This window comes from Phocoena sinus, chromosome 14 (genome assembly GCF_008692025.1).
Source record: "Phocoena sinus isolate mPhoSin1 chromosome 14, mPhoSin1.pri, whole genome shotgun sequence".
Taxonomy (NCBI): Eukaryota; Metazoa; Chordata; class Mammalia; order Artiodactyla; family Phocoenidae; genus Phocoena; species Phocoena sinus.
The window spans coordinates 739,461-757,651 of NC_045776.1; the positions used below are offsets into that span (position 1 = coordinate 739,461).

General features: G+C 55.3%; 1 protein-coding gene across 8 annotated transcripts in view; it reads right to left on the reverse strand.

Moving 5' to 3' along the window:
* Positions 1 to 343: 343 nt before the first annotated feature.
* The window catches only part of ATP9B (ATPase phospholipid transporting 9B (putative)), a 217,153-nt gene continuing 199,305 nt past the window's right edge, over positions 344 to 18,191 (reverse strand). For 4 of the 8 annotated variants that reach the window (XM_032654353.1, XM_032654352.1, XM_032654356.1 and 1 more), the window contains 8 exons: positions 17,756 to 17,900; positions 17,505 to 17,569; positions 16,789 to 16,944; positions 16,624 to 16,688; positions 11,080 to 11,188; positions 3,937 to 3,994; positions 3,066 to 3,269; positions 348 to 895 (listed from right to left, as the gene is read on the reverse strand). In XM_032654353.1, the coding sequence (XP_032510244.1) occupies positions 759 to 895; positions 3,066 to 3,269; positions 3,937 to 3,994; positions 11,080 to 11,188; positions 16,624 to 16,688; positions 16,789 to 16,944; positions 17,505 to 17,569; positions 17,756 to 17,900 (939 nt within the window). In that variant the 3' untranslated portion in view covers positions 348 to 758. Of the gene's footprint in view, positions 896 to 3,065; positions 3,270 to 3,936; positions 3,995 to 11,079; positions 11,189 to 16,623; positions 16,689 to 16,788; positions 16,945 to 17,504; positions 17,570 to 17,755; positions 17,901 to 18,191 lie in introns of all 8 variants that reach the window. The other 4 variants (XM_032654351.1, XM_032654354.1, XM_032654355.1 and 1 more) reach the window with 4 other exon arrangements.

Consider the following 18,191-nt stretch of genomic DNA (forward strand, 5'->3'; position numbering starts at 1 on the left):
CCCGCCCAGAAGTGCCCCTTGAACAAACGAACTCGGCTGTTCAGGGAAGCGTTTTTCCAGCCCAGCATCAGCGAGGCACTGCGCCCACAGCCGGGGGGGGGGGCCCAGGCGGCCGGAGCCAGGCGACAACGAGGTGTGCAGTTGCGTGACTTCACAAACGTCGAAAGGATGGGAACTCAGAAACGGGCTTGACTAACAGCAGAGCCTCGGGACGTACCTGAGTTGCTGCCGTGGACTTACGGGCAAATGCCCCGTCCTGCGCCACGTGGCTGCCGCGGGCGCCGCCGGGACCAGCGTGGCCCGCGGGAGGGGCAGGCGGGGAGGGAGTGGCACAGACACGGGCCTTTATAGCATCGAGACTTTATTCTGGTTAAGCGGGGAGGCTTTCCATATTGTAACATCAAAGAAAGAATTTGAATGTTAGGAAACTGCCGAGCATGAAGTGGCCTTTCGTTTCAGTTCTCAGAACAGCAGACAAAGATGGATGCTTTACAGTAGCAGTGAAATCGTTAGGCCGCGTTTTTAACAGAAGGTCAAGCTGGTTCGACATGGAAATTAAACTTGGAGAAACAATAAAAAGGGAAGGAAAGGAAATCCGGCCGCGGCACGGATTCGGCGCGACTGTCTGCGGAGCCCCACCCTGGCCACCTCCCGGGCCCTTCCTGCCTCACGCCCTCTCTCGGCAGCCGCCGCCGCGCACCCTGCATCACGGAAACGGGCCCGAAGGTGCCGGAACCTTCCGTGGCAGGTGCGTGGCCCTAGGAGGAGAGCTTGGAGTAGCTGGGAGGGGACAGCTTCCGCTTCAAGTACTTCAGGATGTAGAGAGGAAGACAGCTGACCACCGTGATCGCTGACACTTTCCACACGAAGGTCATGGTCATGATGAAGGGAACATCTGTGGGAGAGAAATCCGGGAACGGGTGTCAGAGGCGCCCAGGGCGCCGCAAAGGCGGGCCTCGTGGAGCCTCGGGGTCTGGGTTACAGCACTGCTTTCCCTGCACGCCACGGGCAGGGGCTCCTCTAACAGGAGACACAAAGCACCAGCTGCGCAGGACAGGCGCTGCACGGCCCGTGGGCTCGGTCCAGAGGCAGCCTGGGGCCGGCTCAGACCGTCCGGGCTCATCTTCGGCGTCCTGAGGACAGGCGACCCTGGGCGTCGGGGCCTTGAGGCCGCTGGCAGAGCTGTCCCCGTGAGCCCACCTCCCGTGCCCCTCGGTCCTGCCACCACAGGTTGGTGTTCCCAGGGTTAACGGCTGTTCTAATCCTTGCGGGTGAAGAGCCGTGTGAGAACCCGACAGGCGGCCGATCCTAGGACAGCCATCCCCGGAGACTGTCGTCGGAAGTGGGTCGAAGCAGCCTGGTAGGCTCATGGCCGCTGAGGCCCAGAAAAGGGCAGGGAAACCCCGGGCCTGCGTGCAGGGCACACGGGGTCCCAGGCTGTGTTTAAGCACATTGTAGAAAACCCGGGAAGTGTTTTCCAGGGGTCCAATCACTAAAAATTCACGGCAGAATGTTGCGGGGACGACGCACGGTTGCCTGACGGACACGGGTGCTCATCGGGGGACGCAGGACGCCCAGCACCGTCCCCTCTTATGAGCCGCAGAACCCCGATGGGGCCCAGGGCCTCCTGCGCTGTCGCCAGGCGGGAGGAGCCCACAGCAAACGCCACGAAGAGGGGAGGCGGGGCTCTTTTATCAGTGGAGCCTCTGGAGTGACGGCGTTCTGCTAAGTTTCTGCAGTCTTGAAGGATGTGGTAGCGTCAACGACCCGAGAAGGCTCCACGAGACACCCTGCCTGTGCCTGCTTCACACGGGTCCCCGGGCAGCCCTGCTGCTGGTGTCCCAGCTGTAGCTTCTGCTTTGTGCTCTGTGCACACGTGCTGGGAGAAGGAGCTGCGGGCCCAGGGCAACGCCCGAGAAGAAGCCAACACCGCTCCGTCCAAGAGTGTCAATTCGCGTTCACACAGGAAAGCAAACGTCTATTCTCAAAACAAAGTAACCAAAATATTGTAATTTGAAAATAACCACTTCTTATGTGCCATGGCTATGTTTTTGGTGAATGTTTCTTTTAATGCAAAAACACGAATCTGTAACAGTTTTCCTATGTACGTACTCACCACTGAGTAGATACTTGGATGGGAATTCAACTAACTTCTGCTTTTATGATGGAATTCTTTTTACTTCTCTACCATCTATAATACATTAAACTTATGGAAGAGGCACAAAATTCATAAATTCTCGCTGTTGAAACTTGCCTAAACATTCACTTTGTAATTTATAGTTCTGCTGTGACGAATGGAGATGTTTTCACAATACGTGAAAAGTGATGTTACCATCACTTTTCACCAAAAATAACTTTATGGTCCGTTGCTCTCCTCCACTTCACAGAAATGTGAGGCGCTCATCTTTCCGACGGTGGGGAGTGAAGAGCTGGGTTTGACGAGGCACGTCAGGTGGGGCGAGATCAGTGCGCCGGCCGTGGACGGGAAGCGGGAGTCTTGGAGAGGGACTGGGGACGGCCGTGCGAACGCACCCAGAGCGGCTCAACCCTCCCCCAGGGCCACGTCGGGTGACCCCCCTCCCCCCCAGACCCACCCTCCCTCCCACTCCAGCCAGCGCTCACACCCAGCAAGCAGTCCCCCTCCTCAGGGCCCTGCTGGTAACAGGGGCGGGCGAGAAGGGGGCAGGGGCGCAGCGACCTGGGCCACGTGCCGCCTCCAGGTTCTGACGCCGCTCGGGACCGAGGCAGCTGGGCCCCGTGGCTCTGGGGGAGGAGGGCGGGCGGCGCCAGGCCCCATCCTGGAAGCCCTCTTCCCTGCAGCCTCAGCGGCCTCCGTCAGGAAAAGGGACAAACAATACAGCTCTTGTGGGGAGAACTCGGCACGACTTCACGTATTGTTGCAAGGGGTTTAATCTTTCCACAGAAATAAGCTCTGTGTTGTGAAGCTGTCTGATGTGGGTTTTATTACGATCTGCAATCTAAGATAACGTATTAGAGGCAACAAAGAAAGCGTTTAAAAACCAGGAAGAGACAGCTATTCAGAAAAGAAGTCTAAAGCAACTTACCAAAATATTGATTTAGAAAAGCGAGCGAGGCCACGTAGCAGCCAAGGCTGAGCAGCTCCGCGACCGCCATCAGCCAGTGCCACGTCCGGACGGTCAGGGCCACCATCAGAAGCTCCGTGAGGACGAGGGCCGTGAAGGAGATGGCCACCACGTGCACAAACTCGGACTCGAAAAGCACCAGGGCCCCGAACATGAGGATGCCGCCTGGAAAACAGCCAGGGTGGGCGGTGTGGCTTTGGACGCGACGACCTTCCTACTCGGGTCGGCAGCTCCGTTACTGTATGAGGGGCGAGAGCTGCCGACACTGACAGACACGGGCTGCGCACACCCGCACCCAGTGATCCGTGTAAACTCTGGACCGGGACAAAGTGAGATGTGGACTCTGGCAGAGTGTCGGGGGGAGCCGTGCCTGCACGCCGGTTAGCAACTGCGCGCTGGCTGCCGCCTTCCAGGGCCGTCTGCTAACCACTCCCACAGGTTCCCATTTGTCTGGGACACCAAGCAGGGGGCAGCTGGTGACTTCGGACTTCCTAATTCATATTTCTCGAAGTCCGGCTATCGTGCCAAGAAAGAAAGCCATTGTGGGGAGTAGGCAGCGTGGTAAGTGCTGATTAAATTTTTCTGGATTGTCTTTTATTTAAAAACAGGTCAGTTTTTAGGTGACCTGCACCAGTAAAAACGCCAACCCCCGCTGCGTTGTGAAGAGGCCTGCGGGACCAGCTGCTGGGGTATCGATTCACAAGATAAACTGAAAGCAATATTCAACTGCTGATGAAATGTTAAGCTTTTGGAACTTAACTGGGAGGTGAAAACAATATTGCCCATAGAAAACAAAAAAGCCTCAGTGCAGGAGAAGGCGGGTCCATCTTACCTTGGTAAATACTGATTAAAACCCAGACGAGGAAGGTCTTACAGGATAAGGATCTTCCCTAGGGTAGACAGTGGAGCAGCTTAGTTAACAGAGCAGAACACACGTTTTCAAGTAGCTGTGTGACTTGTCAAGACCCCAGGCCCCCAGCCCAACCCACGTACTGATGCAGCCACCGTCCTCCTCCCGTGCACCCGGGCCGCCCGCCCCGCTCAGCTCATGGTAAAGGGGTGAGCGGTCTCCTGTTTGACCTCTGGTGACCTTAAGCCACGGCTCTCCATTCCCAGGCTTCCTAGTGACCCAGGAGTCGACGTGTATAAAACAAACATTGAAACGCACTATTCTGCATAGTAAAAACAATTTCCCTTCATTTCTTCTTTACTTCTTGGGAACAAATCTTCCTATATCTACCTCTTAGTTTCCTTGCGTGACAAAGGATGGTCTATCACACCTGAAGTCAGAAGTTAGGCCCCGAGGCCCTCTCTGGAAAAGATGCCACATCAACAAGCCCAGCACAAACAAGGGTTTCTGGCTCAGCAAGCTCCACCTTGAAAACCCAGCCTGCGTCTGTCCGACCACACTCCCGAAGACGCTTCTGTCCGAGAAGGAGGTGGGGTCACAAGTCGCCGCCCAGCCCGTTCCTGCCAAGGGCTGGCCGAGGCAGCGCACGTCCCCGAGGCCTGTGGATGAGGGTGTCGGGACGAAGCCCGGCAAGGCCGCGGCGCGGGACTCACAGACCCTCACGCTCGTCCCCTGCGTCTCCCGCCCGCCGGCACAGCCCACAGACGTCGTTTCCGTTTGTGGATGGGGAAGCACCGCAGCTGGAGACTTCCCGAAGGCCGCGCTGCAGCCAGGCCTGACGGAGGAGACCAAGGCTCTGCTGGGGTGCGGGGCGTCCCCGCCAGGAAGAGGCGGCACGTGATGCTAAACGGCACGAGGGAAGAACCAACCGTACACGGGACGGGGGCAGGCGCCAGCACAAGGACACCCAGAGGCTGAATCCCGTCCACCCGGCGTCCACGGACACCTTTGAAAGAGACGGTTGCAGCAGCTTGGTCCCGAGGGGCCACCTGAGAACGTCCTGGCTGAGCCCGAGGCCTCACTGCGCGTGAGTGGAGAGCAACCTTCAAACATGTCATCGTTTGTTAAAAGGCAATTTTTTTTTTTTTGTGGTACGCGGGCCTCCCACTGCTGTGGCCTCTCCCGTTGCGGAGCACAGGCTCCGGACGCCAAGGCTCAGCGGCCATGGCTCACGGGCCCAGCCGCTCCGCGGCACGTGGGATCTTCCCGGACCGGGGCACAAACCCGTGTCCCCCGCATCGGCAGGCGGACTCTCGACCACTGCGCCACCAGGGAAGCCCCACGCAATATTGTTTTTTAAAGGAAGGAAACAGCCGCGCTCGGGGACAGACCCTGGCATGTGTGCACACAGGTCCTCCTTCCTGCCTCTGTCCGTACCTGCACCAGCCCCCATCCTGCCTCTGTACCTGCAGCAGACACGCCGCCGCCGACTCGCCGAGTGCAGGGGCCCTGCGATGCCGCGTCCCGTGGCGGGAGCCCTGTCTCCGGCGGCGGCTCTGTCTGTCTCCAGCCCCCTCCGCAGGCACTCATGGACGCTCTCCCCGAGGCTTCTTAGGGCAGCAACCCCCGCTGTGGCTCTGTGGCGCATGTGTCCTGCGGTTGGAGCCCTTTGTCCCAGTCTACATGCCAGCTCCTGGGTGGACGGTTCTGTGCTGGCAGAGGTCCAGTCTCCACCCACCACAGTGCGACACAAGAGTCCCTCACCCCGAAGCTCCCGCGCTGCCCCCTTCCAGTCACGCCCTCCCACCGCAAACCTCGGGTGGCCGCCCATCTGTCCTCTTTCCCTAAAGCTGTGCATTTCCCAGAGCGGCAGATCACTGGGGTCACACTCCCTTTTGAGCCTGGCTTCTTCTTGCAGCAAAATGCATCTGAGAGTCGTCTGCGCTGCTGAACGGACGGGTTTCCTCCCGTCACGGACACGATCCCACTGTGCGGCTGCACCCTCACGGGGGGAAGGGTAGCCGGTCGTTTCAGTTTTCGGTAATTACGACAAAGCCACCATCAACTTTTCTGCACGTGATTTTGTGTGAACGTACCTCTTCATTTCTCTTGAGTAAACACCTAGGGGCAGGATTGCTGCGTCACGTGATAAGTGTATGTTTACCTTTACGGGAAACCGCCAAGCTGTCTTCCAGGGCAGCCGCACCAGCCTGCATTCCCACCAGCACGGCTGAGCATCCCTGCCAGCATTTGGTGGTGTCGGTTTTACATTTTTGCCACTCTAACAGATTGCGGTGGTATCTGATTTTAATTTGCAATGCCCCAATGAAAAATGATGTTGAGCGTTTTTTCATAAAAGTGATTAGTTGCCGTCTGTACATCATCATCTTTGGTGTGGTGTCAATTCAGGTCTTTTGCCCATTTAAAAACTTGGGTCGTTTTCTTTTTGAGTTTTGACAGCTCTTTATATATGCTGGATACAAGTCCTTTATCAAAAGTGCAATTTGCAAATATTTTCTACCAGTCTGTGGTTTGTTTTCCATTTTCTTAACAGTGTCATTCACAGAAAAAAAGTCTAATTATGATGAAGTCCAATTTATCAATTTTTTCCTTTACGACCTCGTATCTAAAAGCTCTTTGCCTAACGCCGGTCACGCACATTTCCTTCTGTACTTTCTCCTAGAAGGTCTATCGTTTTACATTTTACATTTAGGTCTATGACCCACTGTGAGTGAACTTCTGTGTAAGACCTGAGGTGTGGACCGAGGGTGACCAGCTCTCCTGACACTGTCTGTTGAGAAGACGACCGTCGTCCACTGGATTTCCCTTCACATTGGTCAAAGACCGGCTGACATGCGTGGCTGTAGTTCTGGGCTCTCTGTTCTACCCTCTAACCTGTGTGTCTATCCTTTGCCAGTGATAAAAACCTGGTACTGGGAGTCTTCCAACTTTGTTCTTCTTTTTCAAATTTGTTTTGGTAATTCTCGCTCCTCTGCTTTTCCATATAAACTTTAGAATCAGTTGTCAATATTCAACAACACTGATACTTCCAATCCACGAACATTCATTTGTTCCTTTCTAGGATTTCTTTCAGCCAGTCTTACAATTCTCAGCATGGAGATCCTGCACATATTCTGTTAGTTATACCGAAGTATTTCACTATTTTATGCTGTTATAAACAGTGTTTAAAATTGTTTTCAGATCTCAATTGTTCATTGCTACTATACAGAATTAGAAATAATTAAAAATATTTTTTCCTTGTATCCTGCAACCTTACTAAACTTACTAGTCTAGGAGGGTTTTTTTGTGGATTATTTGGGATTTTCTACATAGACGATTCTGGCATCTGCAAACAGATATTTTTATTTCTTCCTTTTTAATTTCTATACCCTGAATTTCCTTTCCTTATCACTATTATCTTTAAAATCATACAAGGATACAAATACACATTTCAAAAGCTAAAACCATTTTCAGACTATTCAACAGAAAATGAAAACAGTGACGTAGTCCTAATAGTTCAACGTCTAATGGTTTCAAGGGCTTTTAGGAAGGACTGTACATCACCTATGATGTCTTGACAGTCAGTGCCACCATAACTCAGGTGTCTCTGTAGTGAGTAGTTTAATTTATCACGAATATAACACTGTGACTCGGTAACTGAGCTCACGGCTGCGAGACTGAACTATCTCAGGAGCACACGGGCTGGCTCAGCTGACCACGGGTCACCTAAGTCCTGACCCCAGGGCTCAGGCTCAGGTGGTTTTTCATAAGAGGCCACAGACCATTCAGGACAAAGAAAGTCATCTGTAGGGTTAGGAGAGGGATGAGTACACGTTTCCCCTCTAACTGGCAGCACCAGAAAATCAGAAGTGACTGCACTCACCATGAGTAAAGCTTAACAGCTCAAAGCAGAACGTGACCCAAACATCGTTACAAATACATCCTTTTCTGTAAGGAATGAGAACTATGTGGTTTTAGGAAGAGGAAGGAAATGTTGCCTCTTTGTTTAACTGATTCATTCCTTCCCTCGTTCATTCGCCAATTACGGAACAGACACTGTGTCCAGATTTAGGCCCTGGAGACACAGCAGAGAACAAATGTTTACATTCAGGATCGCCTAATCTCCTTAGAACCCTAAGTCAGATTGGTGATGCTTGGGGCATTTATACTCTTAGCATAAAAAGACTGGCTATGGGGCTTCCCTGGTGGCGCAGTGGTTGAGAGTCCGCCTGTCGATGCAGGGGACACGGGTTTGTGCCCCGGTCCGGGAAGATCCCACGTGCCGCGGAGCGGCTGGGCCCGTGAGCCATGGCCGCTGAGCCTGCGCGTCCGGAGCCTGTGCTCCGCAACAGGAGAGGCCACAACAGTGAGAGGCCCGTGTACCGCAAAAAAAAAAAAAAAAAAAAGACTGGCTAGGAAATAAGTATAAAACCAGGATATTTTATTTCGAAGTAGAGTTCTTTCCTTTCTGTTTTACAAGGGATGTGCACGCTGCTTCCCTTGATTACCTCTGTGGTATTTAATGAATTTACTGGGACCTGAGATTTCTGCTCAGAACTTACAAGATAAATCATCTGTTGGACAGTAACTTACATTCCAGCCCATGGCTTGTTTTCTGCTACTGTCCAGCCATCATTTAATTTACCCCGAATTCATGTTTCCTTTTCCCAACTGAAGGCTTGTGGAGACCAGGAGCAGAGCCTTCTAGGTCTTTACAAGTGCCCGGCACGGGACCCTCAACCGTGCCACCCACAGTGATGGACTCGGACAGACTGCCTGTCCCCAGCGGGTGCAAAGTGCTGGGCTCAGAAGCAATGTCAAGCTCCAGAATGTTCCTCTAGCTTCAATAAGAAAAAGACTCACTTCTTATCAAGTTAACTGGCTGAGTGCCTTAGTGCTACTTTACTGTCAAAGCATTTCGGGTGCATGCAATTTTAAAGGAATATATACTTGAAAGATCAGGAGTACGGTCCTGACTCTAGGATACTGAAATATTCTAACTGTTGGCCATCCTAACAAGAATGGAAAGCCAGCACCCTTAACGAGACCCAACTTACTTGGAATTGGACGTGGTTTCCTAACATCCCCTCAAGTTCAAATGTATCAGCTGATGGTGTGGATTCACCACCTCGCGGCTACAGTCAGAGGGGAGCTGGGACTCAGCGCCGGACACCTGTGACCCCGGGAGCCTGCTTTTATCACTAGAGTAACGTGGCAACCCACAAAGAAGGTTCTGGTGGGCAACGGTGAAAGCGGCGTGTCCCCTCACTGGTGGGGACACTGAAGTCCTGCTAGGAAGTCCTCCCACCTTGACGGTCTGGCAGCGTCACCTGGCCTCACCTGCAGTGACCTTAACCCTGAGCATCCACCGAGCCCCTCCACTGATGTTCATAAAAAGCTGGCTTCCCCTTCATATCTGTGAGGCGGCATTTAGGGAAACATTTCTGGAGCCACTGGAAATCAGGAAACACACAATCTACTAAAATTATAACTATTCGCCACAGCCTCCTGTAGTTTGTGGATCTTTGAGCCTATTCTGATTCACTGAATCATGATGGTTTCACCATCTTAGGGTATTAAACCAGAAAGATCTTCTTCTACTTGGAATATTCACAAGGATATTTTTATCACGATAATAATGCTTTATATATGTCTCACATCTGTGTCTTATTATCAAACAAAATATGAAATATAATGTTTGCTATTTTATCTTATTTTATACTATACTGTTGAGCTAGCTTTATTTTTGCCCTGATTATAGAAGTAATACATGCATTTTCTATTTTTTTCAATGGATTTAAAAAGTCTTAATCTCAGATTTCCTTGATGGCGCAGTGGTCAAGCATCCACCTGCCAAGGCAGGGGATACGGGTTCAATCCTGGTCTGGGAAGATCCCACATGCCACGGAGCAACTAAGCCCGTGCACCACAACTACTGAGCCTGTGCTCCAGAGCCCACAAGCTACAACTACTGAGCCCACGTGCCACAACTGCTGAGCCCACGTGCCACAACTACTGAAGCCCATGCGCCTAGAGCCCACGCTCCACAACAAGAGAAGCCACCGCAATGAGAAGCCCATGTGCAGCAATGAAGAGGAGCTCCCACTCGCTGCAACTAGAGAAAGCCCGTGCGCAGCAACGAAGACCCAACACAGCCAAAATAAATAAATAAAATTTTTAAAAATCTTAATCTCATCAAATTCTTACAATAACACCATCAAATCCAAAGACTTACGTGACTTACCCAACACCACTGGGACCGGTTAGAGGTTAGCTGGGCGAGTCTACCTGTTAATGCCTGATCTGATTCTTTCTCCGTTACAACATTCGGCTACAGCTTTAAAAATCAGTCGGTGACTTCAGGTTATCAACTGTAAACCTGAATTTAATTGGGGGTCCGTGGACTTTGTTCTCAGTGTTGGAAGGTTCTTTTTTTTTTAAATTACATTATTTTTTATACAGCAGGTTCTTACTAGTTATCTACTTTATACATATTAGTGTATATATGTCAGTCAGTGTTGGAAGGTTCTGAGGTCACCAGGGTTTGTGTGTGGGGAGCTGGGCATGTCCTCCACCCAGTGGAGCATGTTTTCTATGCTACAGAGATATGTTTTCATAAAAAAACATGATAAATTTAAAACTTCTTTCAGGAATGTTTAACTGTCCCAGAGCAGTTCTGGGCTGCGTGAATGAAGCCTGCGCAGCTCGGGGAAGTGGACTTCTACCTCAGTAGCGTCACTGTGACAACAGCACGCGGGTCTCAGGGATGGAAACATACTGTAGGTCCCTTTCAGACAAAATTCTGAAGCCCATGGCCGGAGGAGATGTGGGCATTCAGAGGCGCTCCGCCCAGGGCTCCAGGTTCCTACCGGCTCGAACGCCGGGCCGCTCCAGGTGGGCCGGGAGCCGGCCCCACCCACTGCGCAGTGCTGACCGGGAGCCCCCGCTCAAAGCACCCTTCACCCAGAAAGAGGGAGCCCTCAGCCACGGTTCTAAATCCACAGAAGCTCCACAAACGGTTATGAGCACCCTTCGCAATTATAATTCGACGCGTGGTATCACAGCTGCACTGCAAACATTCGAGCAAACGCCGTTTTCCCCTTTGATGCCTAACTGAGGCCGCACCTTGGTGAGGTCTTTGTACAGCTCTGGGTACAGCATTGCCATCTCGGGCTTCACGTCTTGGTCCAGCACCAGGGAGAAGACAGGGAACATGGTGTAGACCGTCGCATACCTGGAGGAGAGCAGGGAGGTTACACGGGGGACCCAGCACCACCAGGAGCACACCTCTGAACCAGAGGCCAAGGTCAAACCCTAAGCAGACAAAAACAAGTTGGCAACCAAGCACGACTTGTCCTAAAACTGAATACTTACCCACAGTACAGGAGCAAGGTCTACAAGCCACAAATGCGGACAGGCAGCAGGATCCTTTTTTAATTAAAGCTTTTATTTTGAGATCACTGCAGAGGTGAGCACAGTTACCAAAAGTAACACAGAGACCACGGGGACCTTCAACCAGCTTTCCCCAGAGGCAGCATCTCCAACACTGCAGCCGATCTCCAGCGGGACGCCGACACTGACATGGTCCAGACGCGGCACCCAAGCCCACCAGGGCCCCCTGAAGCCTGCTTCTCTCCCAGCCCCTCTGAACCCCTGGCAACTGTCCTCCATCTTATAACTTTTGTCACTTCAAGGTGACACGCACGCACCACACAGCAGGTGAGCCTGGGGCTCGGCTTCTCGTTCAGCCCCAGTCCCTGGAGGGTCACCCAGGTGTGGCCATACGACAGGCCGTCCTCTGGTGGCTGAGGAGCGTTCGTGGTTGTGGACAGAGCAGCTCTGCACCCCAGACATTCTCTGAGGTGCATCTGGGTCATTCCCAGTGTCTGGTTATTACAAATAAAGCTGCTATAAACATCCACTGCCCAGGTTTTTTGTAAAAGTTGCACTTATTTGAGACACGGGTGCCACCTGGGATCCTATGTCCACAAGTTCAGGCACTGGGTCATAGGGCAGCTGCATGTTTAGTTTTATAAGAGACTGCCAAGCTGCCTTCCAGGGCGGCTGCACCAGTTCACATCCCTGCCAGCACGCACGAGGGATCCGGGTGCTGAATCCTCGCCATAATCTGCTGCTGTCACAGGTGTTTCAGCCATTCTGACAGGCGTGGAGGGGCAGCTCACTGTGGTTAAAATATGCATTTCCTGGTGGTTGATGACACTAACCGCCTTGTCACGGGCCCGTCTGCCGTCCCCAAGTGCCCTGCTCAAGTCTCCCGTCTGCTGTCCAGTGTCAGCCTGCACTTTGATGGCTCGCTTCTCTACCTACAGGTTCAACCTCTCACTTCTGCGTCAGGTCAACAAGTACATGCTCTTTACTTTCCTCTAAATCTCTAGTTGCTGTTGTTAGTCCCCTTAGGACTCAGGTAGTTGCTGTTGTTAGTCCCCTTAGGACTCAGGGGGCTGAAAGGGCCAAGGAACCCAGGCAGAACCCGGCCCACATCCCCCGGAGCCAGCCGACGCACGAGGAGGACCAAGCTGCACATGCGCCCGGCCCGGTGACCCTCCTGCACCGGGATTCACGAGTGTCACAGCGCGGGTCCGAGGAGCCTCTATTTTCTTAAAGACCGTCGATAAGAACCCTTGTTATTGTGCCAGAAACTCCTCCGGCTTTACAACCAAATCACAAACATCATCACCACCCCTTTTATCAGCTGATTCTGCTGAGGGCAGTTTCCAGCACGTGACTGGGTGGCTTCCTCCAGGGTCCTAGCGCAGACCCCCATCCCCCCATCAGCCCCCAGGCTGGGCCGCGGACCACAGGGACCTGGCGTCTGCTGCTTCTCTGGCTCCCCCCACCCCGCCCGACCCCCCCCCCCCCCCCCCCCCGGGGCAGTAGAGACATGGCGCGGTGGATCTCACCGCAAATAAAGGAGGAGCAGGCTTCGGAGGGGAGGGTTGCTGGGCCATATGCTTAATCGTATGAAAAACCGACCAACTTGTCTTCCGGGCTCATTTCAAACATTGTGCACTCCGGCCAGGAGCTGTAAGTCCCGGGAGCCCCAGCTTCCTGCTGACACTTAGCGCGGTCTGTCTTAACTTGGCCTCTAGGTGGGGTTAAAATTTCCATTTCCTGTAACCAATGATGTTAATATATTTTCGTGTGCTTATTGGCTATTCTTTCATCTTCTTTTGTGATGTACGTTCAAATCTTTAGCCTTTTCTTAAAAAACTGAGTTGTTTGGAGATCATGAAACATTCTGGGTACAGAGCTCTTATCAGATATAGGTTTCCCAGCCTGCCTTTTCATTTGATTAATATTGTCTTTAGAGGAGCGAAGACTTAATTTTGATGGAGTCCATCTTGTCAATTTCTCCTGTGACAGTTCACGCATTTTGTGCCTAAGGAATCTTTACCCCCAAGGTTCCAGGGATTTCCAGCTGTGAATTCTGCCAGCTTCCCTTGTCTCCGGCCTCAGTGCCTGCTGCCTGGTGTCCACGGTCCGAAAACAGCTTTTCCCTGTACCTCAGCCTGTCTTCCAGTCGCGTGGGCTGGGAGGACAGGGCATTTCCTGTCGCTCCGTGGTGCCCCTCGGTGACGGGCTGCGAGCCCCCCTCCTCAATCACTCGCCCAGGCTCCTGCTTACAGCTCAGGACTCTTCCTCAGATGTCACGTGCCCTCCTGGCACCCTGTGAAGACGGCATCTGGTAGTTTACCCACGCGCATCCTCAGGCTCCCCACTGAAATCCCCTGCGAGGATGCATACCTGTGATGGCCCGGGGGTGCCTCCTGGGAGCTGTGGCCATCACGAGAGGGACACCTCAGCTAGAGCAGACCTGCGTGTCTCCAAGGATGCTGCCTGAACACGGGACGTCGGCAGCTGTCGGGCACAGGAGGGGTTTGGCTCGACCATGTGGAGCGGGTCTCACAGAACCCTGGATGTGCTGACGCCCGTGAACGCTAAGTGGGGCCAGGATGCACGGTGCTTCCCCAGAGGACCTGCCGAGGGAGGCGTGTGGAGGTAGGGCACAGCCCCTCCCAGGACCTCAGGTATGTGGGCAGACGCAACCGAAGGCTAAGTGAGGGGAGTGGGCCAGGTGCCGCCTGGTGGGCTCCAGGGGGAACCGGGGCGGCCTCGGCACGAGCTTCCTTCCATGAAGTAACCAGCAGTGCGGGTGGGCCTCACCTGGGTCACCAGTCCCTAGAAAGCTAATGAAATGAACTCGGATAAAAACCGTACATAGGTGGAACGGAATTCTATCAACTGTCCTGTAGTTTCTAGAGCCAGTTATTCCATCATGGAAGGTCAGCAGTTTGGTCTGGTTAGATTTTATTTGATAAAAACACCACATTGCTTCCCGCCCAGTTCTTTATATTTGTTTTCTAGGTGAGGGCAAAACTATTTTATTATTTATTTTTGAAGAAGCTTAACTCAGAAGCATCTCCCTCCATTCCTGCCAAATCCAAGGGACTACCGCTTCAGAGAATTACAGGCGCCTCGTTTAAGTGATGGACATGCAGAGAAACTTTAAATAAAACTTTCAGTGAAGCCTGATAATAAATAGGAGCTTTAAAAATAATGCGTGCTTGTGCCGACAGGGCTCAGGCTGCAGACGGGAAGCGAAATCAGGCCTAGGGTTGTAATTCCATGAACTTAGGCAGTTCTTATCTAGGGAGTAGTCACCTCTGCCCCTTAAAACTTCCTTTTAAACTTTCAAATCCATACTTAGAAAAACGGAAAGTGAGAATGGTTATGCTTTTCCTTTGGCCTCCAAGGAAGAAATGCACTGGACAAACTCAAGGCATAACCAGCATTACTGTGCAAATTCTGTGCTGTTCAGAGGAATTAATGTGATAATTATTGCAAAGACTTAAGCAAGCAACGGAAAAATGTAAAAAAATTTGTAGCTTTCTGTACCTTTAGGCTTTTCCCTCTCTTTGAAGGACTCTAGGAACTCCTGCTGCGATTATGGGCAGGCTGCCTGAACAGGCGCAAGGCCCAGCCCCACAGCCAGTCGCAGTGAAGCCTTTATCCTGACCTGGGCCTGGGGACGCGGGAGGGGCAGTGCTTCCCCTCAGCCTCCAGGGACCTGGGCAGGGTCCGCATGAGTTCCGTGGGGAAGGATAGGCTCTAATTGCCACAAGAACCTAACCTGTTCAACAGCTCAAGCCACACAGGAGCCAGGGGAGGAGGGGAGAAACGATGGAGACCCGGGGCGAGGGGGACCGGGATCCAGCCCCTGCGGCTCCTGGGCGGCAAGCCGGGCGTTCAGGGATGCGTCCACGTGGCAGGAGAGTGGCACCTTCACCTCACACCGCCGCCACTGCCCCAGCCCCCCGCTGCCGAGCTTAGTGCCCTGTCCTCTTCGGGGCACAAGCGCCCGCCCCAGGGCTCCCTCTTCCTGAAAAGCTCTCCTGCGCCCACACCCCAGGCTCGGCCCACCCCTCGCCAGACTCCCACCTCCCCTCCCGCCTGCCCTGCGCCCCCAGAGCTGGTCCCACCAGGTCCCCAGTTCGCTCTGACGTCCACTCTGGAGACACGGGTGTGCGGAGGCGGCGGACGCCCTTGGCCCGGGGGGGAGGAGGCCAGGACATAGGACGGGAGGCCGAGGGAGCCCCGTCACTCGCGACGGGACCTCGCCCGCACAGCTTCGCCCTGAAATCAGCCCACGTTGCGCCCCTGATGCCCCCGATGCCTCTCGCTGAAATCCCCGGGATTCTCGGGGTTCAGGGAGCCGCCAGGTGACACGCACGTAACCGTGCCCTTGAACCGGGCTCCACGGGGTGCGATAACCCGCTGGCTTGTCCTCCGCCGACCTGGGAAGACGCTGAGGCCGGGAGACCCGTGTCCTAGGGGTGCGGGGGGACAGGACGGCGCCGGGACACGTGTGCTAACCACCGTCGCCCTCACCACGCGGTGGAGGGGCCCGGCCCGCGGCTGAGGGGCTTCGCAGAGGAGAGCAGCCGCGCGGGTTGTTCATTGCACAGCGGCCGCCACGCTGACTTTACCTGCTGGCGCGGTCACGAGGGGTGAGGGGAGGAAACTCCGGTCTACTCTTGTCTGACACAGGCCTCCCGCTTTGTAGCCCTGGCAGCGCAACGAGCACAGCCTTCGCCACGGGCCCCGGGCCGCCGCTCTGCGGACGGGCTTCCCAGCTGCCGGGCGGGCGCCCTGAGGATGAGCTTCGTTACCGCGGGAGGCCTGACGGAGTCCGTCCCGGAATGTGAGGTCCCGTGCCAGCACCACCCGTTCTCGAGGTCTCTGCTGCCAACTTCACGCCGCCGTCAGGATCAACCGTGTCCAGCCAGGAGGGCGCAGGCTTCAGGAAGGGGCTCCCCAGCCTGGGAGTGACCCAGTCACCCCCCACCCCCCACCCCACCATGCCGCCGCCGAGGGCTGGAGAAAGTCCCGGCTCCGACACAGTTCCCGACCCAGGTGCGCTGCCCCGTGTAAACAGAAATTCCATGAGAACCGTAACAGCAGGGTCGTAGGAGGGATAAGCGGACACGTGCTGCCTCTGGCTGCCCCACTTCGTGGCTCCGTACACCAGTGGATTCGTCCTCAGGCTGAGTGTGTGGGAGCCACGCAAGCAGACCCCTGCACGTGCTCCCGGGCTACAAGCCCTCCCGACGTGCCGCTGCCACGTCTGCGCGTGACGGGCCCACTTACCCCACCATGAGGAATCCCTGGTACAGAGGGACGGACGCGAAGTAGAAGACGGAGGAAAACACGGCCTGGAGGGAGGAGAGCAGCGCCCGTTACTCACGGTCGGCCAATATGCGCGCAGGCCGCAAGGCACCAGGCGCCCCCGCACGGCCGCTCCGGACGCCGCACCTGCATGGTGGAGATGATGAGGCCGCGGTGCATAACAAATTGGCTGAGCGCCGCCGACCGCTTGTAGCTGCTGCGCCCGTGCACCACGAGCAGGCGGCCGATGTGCTTGAACTGCGAGACGGAGAAGTCGGCCGCCAGCGAGGCCTGCCGGCCCTCCTGCGACCAAGGCAGACGGGCCGGGCTAAGGGCCGGACAGGGGCACAGCGCGGGCCCCGCCCCGGGAGCCGCCCGCCAGCACCCTGGGAGGACCCGGCCTGGCACCGACGGTGTCACAGAAACTGAGCAGGGACCGGGGCACCTTCAAGACAGTTCTCTGGACCTGCCACCCCGCCGAGCGGCTGCGGGTTCAGCACTGCGGCCTGATTCACGAAGCAGAGGGGCCCGGGGTCCAGCCTGTGTCCAGGTCTCTCTGGGTGTTTTCACGTGAGCACGGGAGGCAGACCACAGCTCCCGACCGGCCGGGAGACCCGGACATCCGAGCGCGGGCCGTGTGTGTGGGGCTGAGAGAGGGTTGCGGGGATCCGGGGAGCGGCCCAGGTGCAGCCCCGCACAGCTCGGGGACCAGGAAGGTGCCCGAGTCCCGGCAGGACGTGCCTGTCCTCTACGTGCCCTCATGGAGCTGCTCCCTCAGAGCGTGGGTCCGCCTCCCCCCAGCCCCCGGCCACGCGTGTGAGCGGGCTGACCAGGGGCCTGGCGGGGACGACGGACAGACGCACCTTCCCCTCGATCCCGATCCCGCAGTCCGCCGCCTGGATCATGCTCACGTCGTTCCCTCCGTCACCTGGAAGCACGGAACGCGGACGTGAAGTGGGAACCTGCGAGGGGCCGGCTTTCCTCGCCAACCGGCAGACGGGGTTTCAACACCCAGGAAGACAGGGGGCATCCACCGGGCGGGCAGGAGGGAGACGGGCGCACGTCCCCGCGCGTTTCATTTCAGGACCCCGGCTCCCCGGACGCCCACGCTCACCGATGGCGCACGTGCGTCTGCCCGTGTGCTGCTGTAGCAGCTTGACGATGTGCGCCTTCTGCGTGGGCGCGCAGCGGCAGCAGACCACGGCCGGGCACTGGCAGGCCAGCTCCACGAATTCGTGCTCGTAGTACTTCAGGCAGACCTGGGGGCGGCAGAAGCGAGGCCGGGCTTCAGGGCACGGACAGATGGACGGAGCCCGCACGCAGGCTGGGGGGAGGGCTCCAGGGAAGCCCCGGACAAGCTCATCTGCCTTCAGGGGATGCCAGCACCGCCTTCCGGGGTTGGCTGAAAAGGTCTTTGGTCTTTAGCACACAATACCCTCAGCGACGATCCTTAGTTCCCCATCTTGGTGGGGAAGATAAAAATTCCCCAAAGCTGCCTGAAGTCTGTGGGGTCCCGTTGCTGAGCTGGACACCCCGAGAGTCACCCCACA